General features: G+C 33.1%; 2 protein-coding genes across 8 annotated transcripts in view; one reads left to right on the plus strand and one right to left on the minus strand.

Annotated features, from left to right (window-relative positions):
- Positions 321-9,225, plus strand: LOC107630034 (sec1 family domain-containing protein MIP3). 7 transcript variants are annotated; one of them, XM_016333044.2, is made up of 11 exons: positions 321-750; positions 1,438-1,539; positions 1,673-1,813; positions 2,244-2,443; positions 2,526-2,753; positions 3,764-3,907; positions 4,936-5,085; positions 5,647-6,153; positions 6,726-8,258; positions 8,381-8,449; positions 8,831-9,225. In XM_016333044.2, exons 5-11 carry the CDS (start codon positions 2,706-2,708, stop codon positions 8,957-8,959), a joined length of 2,580 nt encoding a protein of 859 aa, XP_016188530.1. In that variant the 5' UTR covers positions 321-750; positions 1,438-1,539; positions 1,673-1,813; positions 2,244-2,443; positions 2,526-2,705; the 3' UTR covers positions 8,960-9,225. The 7 variants fall into 7 exon arrangements, with proteins under 7 accessions (XP_016188530.1, XP_016188534.1, XP_016188531.1 ...); XM_016333048.2 differs by having other exon boundaries at positions 2,662-2,753; XM_016333045.2 differs by having other exon boundaries at positions 2,266-2,443.
- LOC107630035 (aspartate aminotransferase, mitochondrial) overlaps positions 17,397-22,038 on the minus strand; it is a 6,399-nt gene continuing 1,757 nt past the window's right edge. The window contains exons 3-10 of the mRNA XM_016333050.2: positions 21,127-21,333; positions 20,695-20,800; positions 20,486-20,590; positions 20,222-20,394; positions 19,496-19,655; positions 18,865-18,960; positions 17,905-17,999; positions 17,397-17,816 (exon numbers count right to left, since the gene is read on the minus strand). Of these exons, the coding sequence (XP_016188536.1) occupies positions 17,744-17,816; positions 17,905-17,999; positions 18,865-18,960; positions 19,496-19,655; positions 20,222-20,394; positions 20,486-20,590; positions 20,695-20,800; positions 21,127-21,333 (1,015 nt within the window). The 3' untranslated portion in view covers positions 17,397-17,743. The remainder of the gene's footprint in view (positions 17,817-17,904; positions 18,000-18,864; positions 18,961-19,495; positions 19,656-20,221; positions 20,395-20,485; positions 20,591-20,694; positions 20,801-21,126; positions 21,334-22,038) is intronic.

Raw genomic sequence — 22,038 nt, forward strand, 5'->3', positions numbered from 1 at the left:
AATTAAATTTTGGAAATTGCCAAAAAGCCAATGCAATTAAACCTTTAAATTTTCAAAATTTGATTTCGACCCTTGGAGATATTGATATTTCTGGTTTACGTTATTGAATTGAACTCCATTTTCCAGCATCCGTGTGTTCTCAGCAATCAGCATGATTCTGAAAACCAGATCAGACCAGCCGGTCAAATCAGTCTGACCGCAAACCGATAGTTTTAGCGGTTCGGTTTATTAATAAAAACCACTATTTTAAGAATTGGACACGAACCGTTGAACGCGGCCGGTTTATAGAAAACGACGTGGTTTCCTTCCTTGAAAGAGGGAAAAAAAGAGGATTGCACGCGTTATCCCCTCCCCTCCCCCTTCTCTCTTCCTCCACCTCCACCAAAGAAAGCAAACCCTAGCCACCACCAATCGTTGTCGCCGTCTGTCGGAGTGAGAGACTGCTGCCGCCGTCCGTCGCACTCAAGAACTTCCGTCTTCGTGCTATCGGTCCTCTCGCTGGATCCTCCGCGTCGTTTGCTCGCGTCTCGCCTCTCTCCTCTGTGCTCGGCTGCTCGCGCCTCCCTTCGCCAGTGAGTGCTCGAGCTGTGCGTGTTGGTTGCCTCTCAGTCTCACTCGAGTCTCGTCTCAGTCACACTGTTAGCATCTCGTGGTTCGTCTGTCTCGTCGCCGGCGGCAGAAGCAACTCGTGGGGTTGTCTCTTGCTTCGTCGCCTTCCGTGGGTGGTCGCCGACTCGCCGTCGACCGTTGGTGAGTCCCTGCACCATCGCTTCCCTGTTCTCTCTTTTCAGATTTCCCTTCTCCCTGTATTTTTGCATGTTGCTGAATTGCTAATCAATAAATTTGCCTTGTTGCTGATCTAAATGTTGCTGTAAATCGTGACTGAACTAGGATTTGTTAAATTTGTTGCTTCCCAGTCGCAGAATCAGAACAGAATGCTCAGTCAGTGTTTGGTTGATTGGCTTTGCTCACTGATTGTATTTGATGATAAATTTTAAATTGATAACTCTATTACTGCTTTACTGTCTGTTTCTGTAGTTAAATTTTATTAAAGTTTCTTGAATTTGCACTGCCTATGTTACTGATTCACTGTTCCTTCAGTGCTTTTTGTTGTTGTTAATCATTGTGATGAGCTTTGTTAAAATTGGGTTGAAAACTGTTAATCTTTCTTCATTTTTCATTGTTCTAACTTCTGTTCTTATAAAAAATTTGCAATTGGTGATCTTTTGATTTATTATATGCTTCATGGTTTTAATTTCACTTTGCTTCTAGGCTTTGAAATCAGTTTATGATAACTGTGATGCAATTATTTAGTTGGATAACTGATGTAATTATTGAGTTCAAGAGATTGAGTTTTTCTGTTCTCATTATTAATAACACATGGATAGTTTAGAATTTTCTATTTCTTTCCCTTACTTCTGAAGTTCGTTATTTCAGAAGGTTCAGTGTTGGCTTCAACTTTCAAATGGGAATTGGGAGCTGGTGAAGATAATAACATCTTCTGGAACTGAGTCTGTTGTTTCACTGACTGATGGGAAAGTAAGATATGATCTAGAATTACGACAGTACACAGTGATGTTTGTTCCTTCTAGTTGGACTCAGTGAGACAACTGGGAAATGCTCTTTTTTGGTCTGATTAACTAACTTCAATATTTAACCTTGTTAATTATAGGTTTTAATGCACGATGAAAGCTTAATATCAGCAAATCCTGATTTTCTTGATGGAGTGGATGACCTCATGCAACTTAGTTATTTAAACGAACCTTCAGTCTTATACAACTTACAATATAGATACAACCAGACTATGATCTATGTAAGTCTTTATATTGCTGATTTTTTCCCCTCATCAATTTGCTTCCTTATCATAAGTCATAACAGCTTTATGGGCATATCTTGTACAATTCAGACAAAAGCAGGGCCTGTTTTGGTTATATTGAAGCCTACAAGTGTAAAAGAATTAAAAGGGCTTGTTTTGTTTTACTTTTTGACTCACTACATTAAGGCAATATTCTGTATCTTTAACTTGTGCACTGCAATTCAATCCAGCTATTTTTAATGGAAGTCTAATTATGTTAATTGTCAACAAATTTGCAGCAAGTTTTTGCATATTTTTTATGATTAATTACATTTAGTTGGTGATATTTTATGTAGGGTTTTAAATTTGAAAGATCTTTTAGGATGTTTATTTATAATTTATTTGTTATTTTATTATGGAACGGTTTTTCCGGTTGAACTACGGTTAGACCGGTTAGACCAATAAATTAGTGAACCAGTGACTAGAGTGGTTCGATGACTGGTCCGGTTTTCAGAACCTTGGTTCTCAGTTCTTGAGCACATCGATATACTCCTTTAGGAACGAAGACTTGCTGTTTGGTGGATTTCTTTTCCAGAGTCACTGCGAGGGAATACTTCTTTGGGTTGCGAATCTCAAGAACAGCTCCTGGTATGTTCGACCTAGTTAGGTGCCTGTCCCTTTGCAATTTGAGACTAAGATTAAGATCTCAATTTCTCATTTGCAATTTCAGTTGCTCTCTAAAGTCTCAACGTACTGATCCGTTTCCTCTTCGAAATGCTAACCAATAGTTTGGTGCTTATGGAATACTAATCTTAACAAAATTCATAACGCTCTGAATGTTCGGGCCTTGTGTTCTCCATCTGAAGGAAATGACACGCGTAATCTACTGAATCGGGAAAAAGAGAAGACAATGGCTTTGGTTGATGTTATCATTTCTTGCACCGATTCCCTCAAACAGGTTAATTAATCTTTATATTTTCCTGTTATTGCTTGGTCATATTGTGAATTTGATTTTTAATTAGTCCACTTCTGAATTTCAAGAACTTAAAAACTTTTTGCTTTTAGAAGGATTCTATTTTATTATTTTTTTTTCAATTTTGATGTGATTTTGAACGGTCTTAGTGTCCTAAGAACTTATTTTTTTATGCAGAGCTACGATCAGAGCTGAGACACTTTACCTTTGTGTGTTAATGGAATAATCTATAATCCAATAAGGCAAAACGTTGTTGCAAAACTCATTTTATATTTAATTTTTAGGTTATATTTCATTGAAATCTATATTTCTTGTATCAAGCTGCTGAAATTGCATTAGCCTTGAAATCACTTTTCATGATAATTTTTGTTGTTATTCAATATTGTTTCTTACTGGAACATTTTGGTCACAGACGTTGTGGTCGTCAATAGCAAAACTAAATAAAAGAGAAGAAAATTGCTTTGGACTGAAAGTCTCAAGCAGGCTGCTATTTTTATTACGGAATCTAGATGTTTGAACAGATTCAATGAATTCTTATCGTTATATCCATTTCATGTTGTTGATAGAGCCCTTGCTTTTGTGTTTTTCAACCAATTTCATCAATTGTTGCCTTTTAACCACCTTTATTCACAAATATTTAAGTTGAATACCATTTTTAGGAACTCACAATTAACACACATGCATTTTTGTTTGGTTTAAAGTGATAAGGTATGTTTTGTTGTAATTAGCTTGGTCTTGTTGGCATATGTTGTAACTTGATGACTGCATACAGATGATACCCTTTTGTTTTCTAAAACTTATTTTGAACCTCCTGTAAAACCTTCTAGACCTATCTTTGTGATGGAGTTATCATATAACTAATTTTCATTTTCCTTTTTGTTAGCATGAAATAAAATGATCGGTACATGGACCTAGTGTGCACCAATATTGCATTTATGCATCTTGGGCTGCACCCATGACTTTGGCTTTGTCTTGCAATACGTGTTTATTTTCAGATATCAGAGCATGTGGAAGATGCTATTGTTTATTTAGATGCTGGTTCTACAGAGAGTTTCCAGTTTATAGGGGCATATCCTATACTTCTTGATCTTGGAGCACAAGCTATTTGCAGTTTGGAAAGTATGTCAGTACTTGATGCGGTATGTAGTAGTTTCATATTTTATCAACATTGTATTTACTCTGTGTACTTACAGTAGGCTGCTTCACATTATATTAATCATTGAAAGGGCAGAAAATGTAGTCCTTTTTTTGGTTGGCAACACCGGCGGTGACCAATTAATCCAATTCGGAGCCTAGTTAGAATTGAGGCTCTTCAATCTCCAAGGAGTGTGTTTAGTGAGGATCAAACCTGGACCTAGTCTTGTTTTTTTTTTTAAATAAAAAAAGAGTATATATCTATAAAAAAATAAAATAAAATCGAAGATTTACTGGCTGATGGCCAATCTTATAGTTCATTATTTCCATACCTAAACTTGTTACAGACTTTTAGTAACAATTAATTGAGGGAAGATATATGGTTTCAATAAAAAACAAGCAAGTCACTAACATTTGTAACTGACTTACTAGTAATGGTCAGTGTATGTTAGGTTCAGAATTTTGTTTTTAGTTTTTGATATTGGGAATTGAAATTATCAAATAAATTAAAACCCCTACTTCCTTTTGGCCTTATGTAACAAAAGGTAACAAATACTCACCAGGTTGGACTGCATAATGCTGTATTGTCATTTGTCAAAAATGTAACTCCTGCAGAAAATGGACGGTGTCCTTTTGGGATCTGGAAATTCATTTAAATCTTGTTTGAATTGTTGAACATTTCAATATAGAGAATTGAATATTTTAACATTTTATATAATGATGTCATAGGATTTGATCCCTAAACCTTTCCATCCTTTAAAAATGGCAGCCTAGTGCGCAAGGCTTTCAGTTGTGGTCAGGTTTGGAGAGGGATATATAGCCTTATCCCTTCAAGCAGAGATGCCAATTCCAAGTTTTGGTGCTATATGAATTCTGGTGTCTTGTTGCCTTGATCATGATGTGTATTAATATACGTTTCTCAATTTCATCCACTAGCTCAGATTAATGCGGTGCAAAAAATATTTGTACCTTGTATAATTGTAGCAACTCCTCATCAATTATAATCAACTTTAATTTATGGTTCGTTGTATAGGTGGCTGATTGGAACTCGCATTCTAATCCTGCGGGGAAATTTGTGGTTATTACATCACGCCTATTAAGTGATGCACATCGGTATATTTTACGTTGCCTGAGTGCACATCAAGTTGTTCGTCACTGCGTTATATTTACATCTATCTCAGAGGTGCTTATTCATAATTACTGCTCTTGACTGCTATCTTTGTACTTTCCATGTTTATAAATTCATTATTGGACTAACTCTTACCTATATATTGGGAAAAAGCTTCCTCACTGGGTGTGAATATTTCTCCCCCTTTCTTTGTTCTTTATAACATGATAGTTTACTGCATTCTATTTAGAAGCCTTCCTACGTAATCTTGTAATGATTGTTCTGGATGAATCATACTATTTTGTCAGAAAGAGGTTTTGTGCAACTTAGAATGGAGCTTGGTGATTTATTTAATATGTTGCTTTAATCCTGATATTCCAAGTGACTAAACTTTTGTTACAAAATAGGAAGAAGTTTTTGGTAGTATTTTTAACTTGGCCCTAAGTCCTTGAAATTATCAGCATCACGGTGAAATTATCTTATTCTTAATCTTGTGCCTAAATATAACACTTGGATTGCAATGTTACATTTATTTTGTTCCAGGACCTTTTGGATAGCAATATTACATTTATTTTGTTCCAGGACCTTTTTTCTCTTTCGCTTGGTAAAGATGTTTTAATAATAGTTAAAATGCAGGCAGCTCATTCGGTGTTTCCGGATTCACCTCTGGGACCAGATGCCTATCGTGAATATGAATCCTTATTGGTTCAAGATTATGAAGAACTAAATAAGAAATCTGGGGCAAAACCTAGGCAGTTTGGTAGTAAAGTCCAGGCAAAGATTAAATTTGAAGACGGAGGACGTTCAAAACTTTCTCCCAGTGGAGAGGATGTTCCTCATCTTGAAGCTAGTTCAAGTGGAAGAGATTTTTTTGAACAGACTCCATTGGACTCCACTGAAGATGCAGTGTTTAAATTGGATGTTTCTGTTCATCATTTTCCAATGATTTTATGTCCCTTATCACCAAGAGTATTTGTTCTACCTTCAGAAGGATTGGTGGCTGAAGCACACTTATCATCTGACCATGAGGATTCCATTGGTCCTGGTTTTCCTCCCTTAAGTACTGGTATGCTTTCTGATACAGATGATGTGCCTCCAGGTGCAACTCTCACAGCACACTTTCTCTACCATTTGGCGGCCAAGGTAAATAGTGGCTCACACTTTTGCTGAAATGTTTGCCTACCTCTGGTGACTTGATTTCTGCATTTCTTTTTCTATTCACTGGATTCTTATATTATATGCTTCACCCCGAGTTCTGTCCCTATTGCAATCTTGTACATCATGAGTGATAGATCTGTTGCATGCCAGCATCCTACCATCTTACTGGGGTACCTATAGATCCATTTAAAAAGTATGTAAATAAAATAAAATAATAAAAAATATTAAAATAAATTTTAATTACTATGTATGTTGCCTATGTAAATATGTAATATACCTTGCTCTTAATGACCATTTCAAACATTTGGTTTTTAATAATACAATGTTGTTTGATCATTGTAATTAACCCTATTAAATGAGAGAAGACTGCTGTTGCCATTGCTTTTGTATTATTAAGAATGTTGGTAACTCTCTCCTCGATGAGTACCTCTGGTTTGGTTTTGTTTTGTTTTGTTTTTTATTTTTATTTTTATTATTATTATTATTATTATTATTATTATTATTATTCAATTCCTCCTCTAATGTTACATTGGCTGTTTCTTTTGTTTATGATGTAGATGGACTTGAAAATGGAAATTTTCTCCCTTGGGGATATGTCAAAAACTGTTGGAAAAATTTTGACTGACATGTCAAGTCTTTACGATGTAGGCCGCCGTAAACGGTCAGCAGGACTGTTACTCATTGATCGCACACTTGATCTCCTTACTCCTTGCTGTCATGGTGACTCACTATTTGACCGTATGTTCTCTTCTTTGCCCCGAAGGAATCGAATTTCCAATACCCAAGGTAAAGGTTCAGGGCTCCAGCTCAAACTTGGTTCTTCGTACCTGCAACGTGCTCCTTTAGATGCTCAGATACCACTTACAAAGATCCTTAATGATGAAGATTGGCAAATAAACAACTTTCGGCTTTTAGAAAGTGTTGAAGCTTTTCTATGTGGTTGGAACTCTGGTGATTCTGATTCTCAGGTTACAGGTTTGATTAATCTTAGTCAGAAAATTCATGAAAAAGAGAGTCACTCTAGTGCAGAAATACTCATTGGATCTTTTGTTTCCTCTGAAACTTTCCGTGGAACCCCATTTTTGGAAGCTATACTGGATAGAAGAACAAAAGATGGGGGCTTACTAGTAAAGAAATGGCTACAAGAAACTCTGCGCAGGGAAAACATTACTGTAAATGTGAAATCCCGTCCTGGTTTTGTTACAAAACCTGAGCTACAAGCTATGATCAAAGCATTGACTGGGAGCCAATCATCTTTGCTGAAGAATAAAGCAATTATCCAAATTGCTTCAGCCACATTGTTTGCACTTGAAGAATCAAATTGTACCAAGTGGGATGCATTTAGCAGTGCAGAGAAGATTCTGAGTGTGAGTTCAGGGGAAACCAGTCAAAGTCTTGCTGCTCAAATTGGTGATCTCATCAATAAGAGTGCTCTGTTGGGATCTCAAGTAAATAAAGGGAAAAGTGAGATGTCAAAAGGGTTACTTTCTTTGCAAGATGCAATTCTGTTGATGATTGTTGGATATATATTGGCCGGTGAAAATTTTCCATCATCTAGTTCTGAAGGCCCATTTTCTTGGCAGGAGGAACGCTTGTTAAAAGATGCTGTTGTAGATGCCCTTCTTGAAAATCCATCAGTTGCAAATCTCAAGTTTCTAGATGGGATAAGGGAAGAGCTTGAGAAAAATGTATGCAAGTCAAAATCGGAGAAAGATACTGAAAAACTAGACATCGATGATTTTGATGATGAGCAGTGGGGGGAATGGGGGGATGAAGATGTTGAGGATGACAGCAAAAATGAACAAGCGTATGGTGACGTGCAACTTAAGTTGGAGTTGCGCGACAGGGTGGATAACTTGTTCAAATTTCTTCATAAGTTATCCAATCTGAAAAGAAAGAATATACCACTTAGGGATGGATCATTGACCATGGAAGGCAATTTCAGTGAGGATTCCTATATGGGGAAAGGATTACTTTATAAGCTACTAACAAGGGTGCTAGGCAAGTATGACGTGCCAGGGTTAGAATATCATTCATCCACTGTAGGTCGTCTGTTTAAAAGCGGGTTTGGCAGATTTGGCCTTGGTCAGGTGATTAGTGTTTCTTACCCTTTTTGCATGACTCTTGCTTTAGTAGTTCAGTTCTTCAAATATTCTATATCTAATTTTTCATTCTTTCCGCCTTTATTGTTCTGCTAAATACAATACTTCAGGCAAAACCAAGTCTTGCTGATCAAAATGTCATTTTGGTGTTTGTTATTGGGGGCATTAATGGAGTCGAGGTGAATTTCTAGACTGCCCTGGTCTGATCTGTTTATTATTATTGTCTTTTTGTAGTGAATAAAAAAGATGGTCACTTTTTAATATGGTAGTAAAATGAAATACCATATTCTGAACTGACTGGTTTTTTTATGTGAATTTAGATTCTCTCATCTTTGAAATGAACATAATAATGTTCTGTTCACATCTCCACCATCGATAAACAATCAATGGTCAGGATGTAAACATAATCTTGTTATGGCCATTTTGAACATAAGAGGATCCAAATCCTTTTATTTTCCACATTTTCATTGGTTTGCTGTATTTAACATTTTATTTAAAACTTTCTCCTTGTTGGCATGGATTAGTAATATAATACTATCTATTACTTTTCTGTCACAAAGGTTCGTGAAGCTCAAGAGGCATTGGCTGAAAGCGGAAGACCTGACATAGAATTGCTTGTTGGTGGAACAACTCTTCTAACTCCTGAAAACATGCTTGATTTATTGCTAGGGGACTCCAGTTTCTTTTAATTCTTTTCTTTGCATTTGTAGGAGATAGAAATCCAATTTATTTTATTTTATTATATCTCCTAAATCATGTATGTTATAAATGATATAGATTACCGGATAAAAGTTTTGATCTTTATCAAAATCTAAAGGGAAATGAACCTAAGATAGGGTATTTTGCCAAACCCTTGGTAAAATGGAATGTTTAGTTATCTCATGCTAACAGGAACATTAGCAGACTAGCATTGATCAACGAGAGTTGAATGAAATGAAAGATTGTGTTAAAATTATAGGTTCATACAAGTATGAAACAGGCAAATAAATATGCTTTGTTGAAAAAACACAACTTAGTTTATATATAATTTTGGTGACACCTAGCGCTATTTAAATCTACCAAATCACAGCAGGGGGATTAGTTTCAAACTTCGGAAATTTGGAAAATTAATTTTATTTCTAAATTAATTAGTTTGTTTGAATTTTACGAAAAAATGAGAATTAAATTAATTTTGAAATTTAATAGACTTCATCTCGTTTGTATTAGAATTTTTTTTAGATAAGATACGATTAAGCTTTTATTCAATAATCAATTTGGTCACTGTTTTGAACATGTTTAATTTGGGTTTGGAGTTTTACAATCGTGAATCAACTTTTGACAGAATATTTGTGTGTAACCATTAATAGGTTCAATTTCGTTTTTTGAGGGACCAAATTGAGTTCTACACTAGACGCTCACAATGATAGTTAACTGCATGCATTAGATAATATTCTGCTAACCAAAGTGGTTGTGAAATGAACAAGTTGATTCATGGTTGCAAAACATGGCTTTTTCTTTTTCAACCATACCAGGGTCACACCAAAATTCGCCACCAAGGTAGAATAAGTATTTAGATACAAAATATATATTAAAAATAAATTAAATTACACATGTATTTAAACACAAATACATAATGATTGATTTTAGTATGCAAATAACATTTAACTTTTTTTATATGGATTAAACATTATAAGTTATTTGAAACGTTTTTATCGATTTGTGCAGCATGTCTTATTTCGTTTACAGTATGTGCATATCTCGTTTACAGTACTGTAAACGAGATAAGACATGTCAGCAAGTACACATATCACGTTTATACACGTGATTTGATGCGTGGCTGTAAACGAGATACGTACATACTTATTTCGTTTACACTGCAAATAAGATAAGATTTAGACGTGCCTATATAAGTAACTCGTTCACAGCGCCTCTAGTGTCACTATCTATACCTATCAACCTTCATTTCTCTCTTTGTCGCACGTTTTGTTGATATTCTTGAGATACTTCAACGTTATGGCGCGCGCAGATGCATGGGACGATGACATCAACCACCTAAATGTTACTTGGCACATCGTGGGAGCAATTGACTTCCAGGTCAGTATTATTGTTTTTATCTTTTAAATAAATAAGCATATGTGATTATAGTTAGGACACTTATATAGATTTGGTGTTGTTACACATAGGTAGAATAGATTATGTTTTTCTAATATAAAATAGGTTATTTGACAAGTTATTAACATTTGTTAGATGTCATCTTACTTTTTTTAGTCGAATTTTATATTTTTAATTTTAATTTTGAATATGCTAAAAATTTAGTTTGAAATCCAAGATTTTACAATTGAAATAGATTTGCTATTAAAAGGTTTCATATTTTAACAGAGGCCTCGCTTACTACTATCTAGGCGGATGAGCCACACTCTTGTACCACCGGACACCATTGTCCCTTACCTAAGGCAGGCTGGGTTTGGATTTGACAACTCCCTAATCACTGCGTTCGTGGAGCGATGACATCCAAAGACCCACACTTTTCACCTGCCATGGGGTGAGTGCACCATCACCCTGTAGGACGTTGCGTACCACTTAGGTTACGCACACATGGAGAGCCAGTGGATGGGTGCTTGCGTGACTTCCAAACTTGGTACCAGCGCCCGACATGGGAGTACGTAGACGAGCTCCTAGATGCCAGTCCTCCTCATGCTCAACAGCAGGGTGTCCAGAGAAAGGAATCGTTTAGTATCAAGATGACATGACTTCGAAATCGAGTCCGGCATATGCTAGCGAATGCAGATGCAGCCACCCTGTCAATACACGAGGTGTTACATCTTGTTGCTGATCAAGGGTTACCTAGTGACGGAGAAGTCAAACAATCAGGTGCATATCAGATAGTTGCCACTTTTGGATGACATCGCTAGGTGTCGCAGTCTGTCTTGGGGATTAGCAGTGCTTACATGAACGTACCACTATTTATACTATGCAGCACATCGAGATACGATAGATATAGCTGGATGCACTTCGCTCCTGGTCTCGTGGATATACCATAGCTTTCTTTAGTGGTGTCCACCTTAGAAATAGATTTTGAAGTTTTCTCTAGCAGTGAGGTAACTATTTTCATTTACGGTTTTTGTCCTTTCTATTTATGTAATTAAATTTTTTATTGCATGGAGTGAGACAATTTGATTGTTGCATATGTGAATAGGTGGAAATTCTAACATACCTCCCTAACGAATTCAAATATCATCAGTCAAAATTCTAACCAAAATAAGATAATGCATTCAAATACAAAGTAAAGCTTGCCAATATCCGAAATTTTGTCAGAAGGCGATACTGAGACTCCAAAGACAATCATCAATGAATTGTCTGCAACGCACATGGTACTTTAACCGATCCGACTCCACAACTCGGTACTCAACACTTTTTCGAATGTTGTAATTCTCCACGCCTTGCATGATTGCCTCTCTGCTTCTAAAGATGTGACCAACTCTAAACTCCAAATTACCGTCTGTGTTGTAATCATCACCCATATTGAAAAATGGAGTTACCTCGTGCATCACGTTCAAATCCAATATATCATAGTGGCTGGGTACAACTTATAACTATGGAATTGGCTGCGGAGTAGGTAAAAGGTATCGAACTGATCCACCAATCGGAGTCTCTGGTACGAACTCATCCTTGTCATCATCTTTAGAAGAACCACTTTCGTTTCTATCAACAATTTACTCTTCATCGAACTCCTCACCGTACACGTCCATGTCTACCGCTGGTCTAGCACAGTGCAGGAGTGGTGGTGCAAGAGGTGAGTCATCCTGGACGAAATTCGAGATGCCAAAACCACCACCACCAACATCACAAACCTTCGCAGAAAGCTCCATCATTTGTTCAGCCATGAATCTTCTGTGGATATCAAATATGAGGTGCACATGCTCATCGCTATCGAGTCAGAATAGACGAGGTGCGTCAATATCAGACTCTTTAACTTAGACAAAGAATCTGCTCTCTAAGTGCACAACAGAATAGGTTTCTCACACTCAAAAAAACCACTAACACTTGATATTTCTACTAAATTTTTGAAGAAATTGATGAGAAGAAGGATTGAGATGTTTGTGGAGAATACCAATGGTTTGTAGATCCTTTTATAGTTGATTGAATTTTGTCGTAATATATCTCGTTTACAGTGACAATGTTTTAACTTAGCGTATATCTCGTTTATAGTGTAAACGAAATAAATATGTGCATATCTCAGTCACACTTTAATATGAAGTTATTTTTTTTAAAATTGATATTAATCAAATCAGATTGTCCGATTTGTTTGAGGAGGAAAAATAATTTATAAATTGAAGGGTCCGATTTCAATTTTTTATTTTTTTTTATTTTTGAAAACAAATATCAAAGAGTCCAATTTCAATATTAAAGTTTGTTCATTTTCTAAAACATAAATCGGACCGTCGGATTTGTAATTTTTTTAGAAAAATTAAACAATATAAATCCGTAAGTATTAGTTTTGGACACTACTGTATAACCGAAAGAAAAATCGGTGCCTCCGATTTCTTGAATCTCATGGCACTGAAAAAGTGAAAATCACATTCTCTGCCTCATCTTTTTGTGATACACACGCACACAGGGGATATTAAAGACAAGCGGCAAAACATAGGGAGGCCAAAGTGAACATGTGTAAAATCAATCCACCAATTTTGAAAAACAAAAGCCATCCAAGATTGAAATTTGAATCGTTAGAAATCATGGATTATTAAAACCATGGACATTGATATATGTATATCATAACATTTACAAATTACATTGCTTAATTACCCACACAACTGATGTGCCATACTTCAACTTAGCACAAACATTAACTACTACTGACACAATTGGAACCAGCCTCCCACCATTCGCCTAAAACAAAAATCTTCATGAACATAGACATCCTCGTAAAACTCATTCAAATAAGTACCCATCAAGTGAACAAAAAAAAAAAGTACCCATCAAATCCTTCATTTCCATTTTTGTTTTACCCGCTCCTCGGAGGAGACCTGGGGTAAATTGCATATTTTAAATTACTAACTTGCGCGTACTGTGACTGATGTCTATGCTGTACTTTGAGCTTATATCATTTAACTAGTCTTCAACGATAAGATATACTCAACATAAAACATACTATTTCAATTATATAATGAGCGTGTGCATGTTATTATTTTGAAGGATGCCCTTCAGATTCTCAGACATTCTAGTGTACGCTTACAAAATTTTCATGTTAATCAGTTGCATAAACGAAAATATTGTATGCATAAACACTGAAAAAGGTTTATAGAGATGAAGGTGTATCACGAAATTGTGGAGGACAGATAAAAAAGATTTGAGGGTCAGATTTGTGTTTATACAAAAAATTTAAAGATTAGATTTGTGTTTAATTTTTTTATTATTTTAAAAATACAAATCTAAAGGTCAAATTTATTATACTCAGATTTGTATTTATGCCGAGAATTGGCTAGCGAAACATTAGGTGAGAAAGGATATTTAAGGATGAAGAAAGACATAGCTGCTAAGTAAGCTAAGGTTATGTGAATTGCATGGATGCTTCTTATCTAACTGCTTAATTAGTTATATTATGTGCAATATGTATTGAAGCATATTCCTTCTTTGTAATTATGATTATATATAAACCTAGGAAAAAAAATGCAGAATGTCAGAAATAAATATTTTCACATCTTAATAGAACCGTTTATTTTAAGTTTGATCTACTCTTTTATTATTTATTATTTGAGAATTTTCCGAACTGATTCTTCAACCTATGGCACATTATGCCTAGCAAAGAATTTATTGTTATATGGTAAAGAAGCTATTAGTTGTTAGTTGGTAGTCGGTATTTAAAATTTAAAGATGTTAGTTGGTAGAAAATCTATTAAGTATCACATTGTTAAAATTAAAAGCCTAATAATCTTTATAAATGGATAAAAGTTCACCTTCTTTTTTTAAGAAATGCTAAAATGATACTCTCATCTTTTTTATTTATAAAATGTACACTCTCTTTCTTTATAATTCTTAAAAATTCTCCTCTTTAATCTATCTTAAATTTTTTGTGTTAGTTAACACTAATTTTATCCAATTTTCAAGAAAAAATAAATTATTTTTTAGAAAAATTCTTTTTAATTTTATTATTAATTTTTTGATATCAATCTATATTATTTTAATATTAAATTAAAAAAATCTTATCACTGTTAATATGTATAACAATTAATATTAATAAATAATTTGTTTCATAGAACTATTAAAAAGTATTAATAACTTTATCAAAATTTAAAAATAAGTCGAGATGGATAAATCTAAAATTTAAAATATTAACATTTCATTCCTTCACATCTTTACAAAGCAAGTTCCTTAATAATTAAAAAAAGAGTAAAGTATTGTTTTTGTTCCCAACGTTTGGGGTAAGTCCTATTTGTGTACCTAACGTTTAAATCGTCCTATTTGTATCCCTAACGTTTATAAAAGTGATTCAATGTTATCCTACTATCAATTATACTAACAAATCAAATTATATTTTTCAATTATTCTCACTTGGATGCATTCATTCTCAATTAGGTCTCACTTGGATGTGTTCGATTTTAATATTATACCCACTATTTGTGTTTAGATTCAATTATGTCCCTAGAAAAGTGAATTATGTAAATATTGTAGGAATTAGTTTCAACTTTTGATGAGCTATTTTTCGGAATGGATCATCGATTCTATCCCAAACATTTGTATTCTAACTTCAAGAAGAGCTTTTTAAAACTCAAACTAAAACGTTCATGATGTGTAATTGACAGCAGAATAACATTGAATCACTTTTACAAACGTTAGGGATACAAATAGGACGATTTAAACGTTAGGGATACAAATAGGATTTACCCCAAACGTTGGGGACAAAAGCAATACTTTACTCTTAAAGAAATTATTGAAGGGTATCTTAATTAGGAAAAAAAATTTAATCATTAAAATTTTTTTAAAAAAATATTTTGAAAAAAAATATAATTTAATCAATAGAAAGATAATTTGTTAAAGGGTATTTTGGTAAATAAAATTTTATCACAAAAAATAAAATTTTTGTTAAAGGATATATTTTTTTATAAGAAAGAAAAATGTATATTCTACAAATAGAGGAGAGAGGAGTGTCATTTTAATATCTCTTATAAGAGGGGAATGAAATTTCTCTCATAAATGTGAGACAACTCTTACCTCTTAAGTTAGTTTTTAGGATAAGTGTACCCGTAATCCATCTCTTCGATATTTCTCTCAACAAGATTATCAGTACCCTTGTTCCACTCCCATTGCTGTCCAACTCTAAAGCTACATTTGTTTTTAAGAATAGGACAAGACAAGGCACTGAAAACAAGACATAAAGGAAAGAGATACAAAATTTAGTGTTCTTATATTCTATTTGGTGATAAAATAAAACAAATTATGAAAATCTAATTTATTCTAATTTTTTTATTAAAAAATTTAAAAAAAATATAATTAAAAAAATTAACAAGAATAATGAAAAAAAAGTTATTTGTTAGTATCTTTGTATTCTTTCTGTTAGAATAGACACAAAATACACTAATTCAGTGTCTCTTGACATAATGTCTCTGTCCATTATCTCATCCGTCAAACACGATTTTGTGTCTCAATATCCTGTCTCAGTGATCAAAGTATTTAAATTTTAAAATTACACAATTCTATTGATTGTTGGGATTTGAATTCCATTAGACTATCTCATTTCATGAATTGTGCTAGAAAGCGTAAATAACTCATTAAACGAAAAAAGAATAAAGTATTGTTTTTGTCTCTAACATTTAGATTAAGTCCTATTTGTATTCCTAACGTTTATAGAAGTGATTTAATGTTATTTTACCATTAATTATACTAACATTATATTTTTCAATTATTCTCACTTAGATATATTCATTCTCAATTTGGTCTCATTTGAATGTGTTCGATTTTAATATTGTACCAATTATTTGTGTTCAAGTTCAATTATGTCCCTAAAAAGGTAAATTATATAAATATTGTAGGAATTAGTTTCAACTTTTGATGAGCTATTATTCGGAGTGAATCATCAATTCTATTCCAAACATTTGTTTTCTAACTTCAAGAAGAGATTTTCAGACTCCAACTAAAGCTCATGATGTGTAATTGACGGCAAGATAACATTGTATCACTTTTACAAACGTTAGGGGATACAAATAAGACGATTTAAACGTCAGAAACACAAATAGAACTTACTCCAAATATTAGAGACAAAAACGATTATTTACCATTTAAAATAACACATCTAAAAAAAATATATAATAATTGAACTCAATATTGTTTGTTTGTATTTAACTAAAAATACATTGAAATTACAAAAATGTTATTTTGTCCTTTTTGTTTAAATTTATAAAAATTCTTTAAAATTTGGAACATTGTTTAAAAAAAGAGTTTATCTACTTTATGTCCTAAGGGCACATGTTAAATTTATAAATTAAGAAAGTTTTTGTTGAAAATATAAAAAAATTAGGTTTCTAAGACATTTATTTTGCATTCATTAAATAAAAATATTTAAAATTTTTCACTAATAATAAACTTATCACATGTTTTTAGGATGCATGTTAGCTAAACCCTTATGATTTGCATATGTAAACTATTTTAATTGATAATCTTGTAATACATGTTAACTAAATCTTGCATTATTTAATTATGGAGACATACATTGGAAATTGGATAATCAAAGCATTATTAGAAACCAAAAAATGGAATATTTCATTATGTGTAATTGACGGCAAGATAATATTGAATCATTTTTACAAATGTTAGGGATACAAATAAGACAATTTAAACGTCACAGATACAAATAGAACTTACTCCAAACATTAGAAACAAAAACGATTCTTTACTATTTAAAATAACACATATAAAAAAAATTATAATAATTGAACTCAATATTCTTTGTTTGTATTTAACTAAAATTAAAATTACAAAAATATTATTTTTATACCAAAATCAGCCAATAATATATTTATATATAAATTTTAGAATACATGTTAGTTAAATTCTTGTGATTTGCATACGTAAACTATTTTAATTGATAATCTTGTAACACATGTTAACTAAATCTTGCATTATTCAATTATGGAGACATGACATTGGAAATTGGATAATCAAAGCATTATTAGAAACAAACCCACTGTGATAGTATCATAAATAAGCGAGCCTTAAATTCCAACCCACTTCTCAAATATTTATTGTTTGCTAGAAAAATTTGGAGAGATAGCGAGAAGCACAACATAGTGCTACAAAAAATGGAGATATAAATGCTGAGGGGGTCTTTGATATAAACCACCCCTTGAAGGTATCACTACCTAACTCGGTGAAAGTGTCAACAATAATAAGAAGAATGGTTCTAAATTTCTAATTTTATTGAGCCCTGAAAAGGACAACTCGGTGTTTGACATTTCATAAGACAAAAAACTTTTGGCCTCTTTGTTCAGCTGAATCATCTAAGCTGATTTTGTGACCTCGTGAATGGCATTAGCTACATATCCAACATTGCCCGTATTAAGACCAGCCATACTGTAATAATAACAGAGAAAGTTAACACAGCTTAGTATAGAATTGGTTTAACTTTGTATAGAAAATGAATACCAGACGAGTTAATTACCTTATTCGACCATTACGAGTCATATAAATATGAAACTCGCTCGTCATACGATCAACTTGTTCAGGTGTCAACCCACTATAGCAGAACATGCCAATCTGCACAAGCAAACAGATAAATTGTAAGAAAAGAGAAAGTATATAAACCAACATTAGTCATATTTTTCTTTTTTTTAATTCTAGAAGTTCTAACTTTTTGAAGGATTTGGCATATAGGGTTTATAATTTAGAATTTAGGATTAAAGATTCATAATTTAAGATCTAGAATTTAAAATAAACAAAATGATTTTTTTTAAAAAGGATAAAGTATATTTTTTGTCCTTAAAGTTTGGCAAAAATTTCAAAAATACTCCTAAGTTTTATTTTGTTTCAATTTTGTCCTAAAAGTTTTCGATTTGCATCAAATATATCCTCGACAGTTAAATTTTCAAAAAAATTTAAGATCAATCTAACAATAATGCATGAAAATTATGCTTGATTTGCTTGTATTGAGAGTTGTTCTTATGAAATTGTTGTTGAATTAGTCTTAAATTTTTTGAAAAATTAGTCGCCAGGGGTATATTTGATGCAAATCGAAAACTTTTGGGACAAAATTAAAATAAAACTTAGGAATATTTTTAAAACTTTTGTCAAACTTTAAGGACAAAAAATATAGTTTACCCTAAAAAAATTGACTAATGTTGGTTAAAAAACAGTTGGCTCCGTAGCATTGCTGGTGAGGAAAACACAGCTGTTATAAATTATTTATATTGAACTCTGTTGAGGTTAAGCAATATTGAATTTGCACATGAACCTCTCTATTTGAAAGGGTATACACTAATCTCTTTCCTGAGATTCAAGTTATATAACACCCAGTACAAATGGGTGACATGCTGCCATGTATAGATATTAATCTCATGCAATGTCGGTTTAATTTATCGCAACATTAAATATAGATAGATTGGTTGCTTGTTCAAGATGAGACCTGGTTGGTTATGTGCTGCCATGGCAAAGGAGACCCCAGTTTTTCTAGGTTTTCTCGCAGGGTGGCACGCATTCCAATGATCCGGTCCGCCATAACCTGTGAAGATAACATCTGTATAAGGTCATCACAACTACCACCAAATCTTTATGTTTGTCAATAATTTGTCTTTTTATGTCAGACACAATAAAGATTATTAAGAAATTAAGATTATTCCTTTAATATTTTCACTAACGAGTAATAAGTGCTGCAGCCTTTAAGGGTTTTAATTTTTTTCAGACATTCAATATTATTGAAAATATTAAACCTTAAATTTAATTTAAGAGTACCTTACCTAGCTAGGGGCACTCCTTAGCAAAACTATTTTAGTTATATTCTAAAACTGCTTACATATAGAAACATGGTCAATAACAAAAGTTCAATGTAAATCCTAGCTAACATTTTGCGCAAAAGAAGAGTTAGAGAGAAAGAGAGCATATTTAACAAAACACTCAAGAGTCAAGACACAACAAATATTGTATTGAAATACTTTACTGATTCTTTTCAAGTATTTGTATTTTGCACGATCTAGTACCACAATGCATTTGCATTACACAAATAAATATGAAAGCATGTGTATATAGGAGCACTCTACCTTAACTTCTTTAAGCCATAAATTCTTCAATTCTGGGTCACCAAGAACAGTTGAAACTATAAGTGCTCCATGAACAGGTGGATTACTGTACATTGGTCTAGCAAGTAGCTGCAATTGACTTTTTACTGCCACAGCTTGTTTCTCATCTTCACAAAGCACGCTGCAAGCAACTTAAGAATATGAGTTCTATCCTTTGATGAATGTCATTGAAAGCCAATCTAAGGTTTTAAGATTAAGAATTTTCAATGTTTAAACACATTTTAAACGATTCCATTTTTATAGAAAATGAAATATATTAAATAATAAGGGTATATATGGAAGACCAAGATTCATTCCACATGGCATTTCAAAGTTGTTAGTTTCACTTCTACTTATGTTTATCAAGTAATGTTCTTTTAGCGAATAAACTTGAATCAATTGAGGATACAAAATCATAATAATCATGTCAAAGCTTGTGCCTTAATTATTATGACTCTGCTTCAAGCAGAAAGCTAAGAAGGAAGCCGAAATTTGCGAAAGCTGACCTACGGAAATCAATTTAACAAGAAACTTAAATTGAAGTACGAAATAGTATATATATATATGTTATGTACTAAAAGAATGATGACAGTTCAACATATCTTGCTTCCCAACCACAATGAAAGCCATTGAGAGTGTTATAGCATTTTTGTGCTTAGTGTAATAGCCTATTTACAAAAACAAGATTAAAGATAAACATAAAATTACCTAAGGCACCCAACTCGCTGGCCATAGAGTCCCATATTTTTTGCATATGACTGTGCAAGTCCTATCAAATGACCATCCTCAAGAAAAATCCTGATGGCCTTCGCATCTCGCTCTGGATCACCGCTTGCAAAACCTTGATACGCCATGTCAAAGAAAGGAAAATGACCTTTAACCTGAAAAAAGAAAAGGGTCAATAATCCAAATCAGAACAAACAATTAAAGCCCTCAATGTTATATACCATTATAAACTGTTTACCAATTTACCTTGATGAGGGACGAGATCTCTCGCCATTGTTCTTCTGAAGGATCTACTCCAGTAGGATTGTGAGCACAAGCATGAAGCAGAAAGAATGAACCATCTGGTGCATTCTGTATAAGTAACAGTTCTAAGAGGTTAAAAGTATAAATTACTAGCAACATTTGATCTAAAAGTTGACCTACAAAGAGAAATCTGAAGAATGAAGGTATTATACCTTTATGTCTTCCATCAGTCCTGAAAAATCCAATCCTCTAGTCTCAGGGTGATAGTAACGGAAGGTCTTCATAGGCACTCCAGCATCCCTCCAAATGTTATGGTGGCTGCAATGTTGATTTAGATAAATATCTAGACATATATGGGACAAACACAAAACTCATAACTAAGTTTAATTATGATGCACTCACAGTGTGAGATGCTTTACACAATTGTCTAATTTCATTCATTCTTTTAGATAATTATTCATGCGGTTAATATAAATGGTAGTCATTTTTTATGATGTGTTGTTACTTAATTAGATACATATGTAAAATTGTTTTACATCGACAGTGCATCAAAATTAAATTTCATAAATCTCAAAGTACAAAGACCTTTAAAAAAGCCGATGGCAAAATTGAATATTTAAGGAAGATTTGTATCAAATACTCACTTCGCCCATGTAGGCACCGGTATGTAGATCTGGCTGTTTGGATGGAAACGGTGTTGAAATGCAGCGAAAAGTCGACAGGCTCCAGTCCCGGATAAAGCCTGAACTGCACCTATTCTTTTATCTTTGATGAACTCGGAGTTCTCTCCATATGCTAGCTTTAGTGATTCTTCCACCATCTTTATGCTTCCACCAATAGGAAGATACTCCCTGGCCAAACATGTGTTTCAGTGTAAAACAGTATGGGCATTAATCTCGCATAAGATTGCAATACAAAATAGAGAAACAGACTGTTTTCTGTTATATTTTTAGTGTTTTGTCATATCCTGATTTGTAAACTAAATGCAGTTAATAAAAAGAAAACTATCACCATCCTTGCTAGCTAACACTTTAACACCTTGAAGTGTGAGCCACTTAATCTTTACGTCCAGAAATATTTGAACAGTAGACGAAGAATTCATTCTACCATAAAGAAAGTTAAGATCTATCATAAAATCATTCCTCCTAAAAATTTAAGCGGATAAGAAAAGGTAACATTAATGATTATATTTTTAACACTTTCTCTTAAGCAAGAGTTTCTTTTAGCTTTGTTTGATTTTTGCTAACATTCTTTTTTCATTTATTTATCTTATGCTATTTTTTATTTTTGGAGTTTACCAAGACTCTAGATTTTTAGGACATAGAATTCTAATACCATATCATAAAACCACTTATCCCAAAAGTTTAAACTAATAGAAGAAGGCAACATGTTATATCTCTAACAAGATCGTTCATCAATAACAATATAAAGGTTGAAGGCATTGGTCCGCAAAGTCTTTTTTGAGTAATATAACAAACAAAATTTATTATTTTTTGTCAATATTTGATCAATAAATTTTTTTATATTAAATTTTAAATTTAAATTTTTAAATTCTA

The sequence above is a fragment of the Arachis ipaensis genome, chromosome B03 (assembly GCF_000816755.2).
Source record: "Arachis ipaensis cultivar K30076 chromosome B03, Araip1.1, whole genome shotgun sequence".
Classification (NCBI taxonomy): Eukaryota; Viridiplantae; Streptophyta; class Magnoliopsida; order Fabales; family Fabaceae; genus Arachis; species Arachis ipaensis.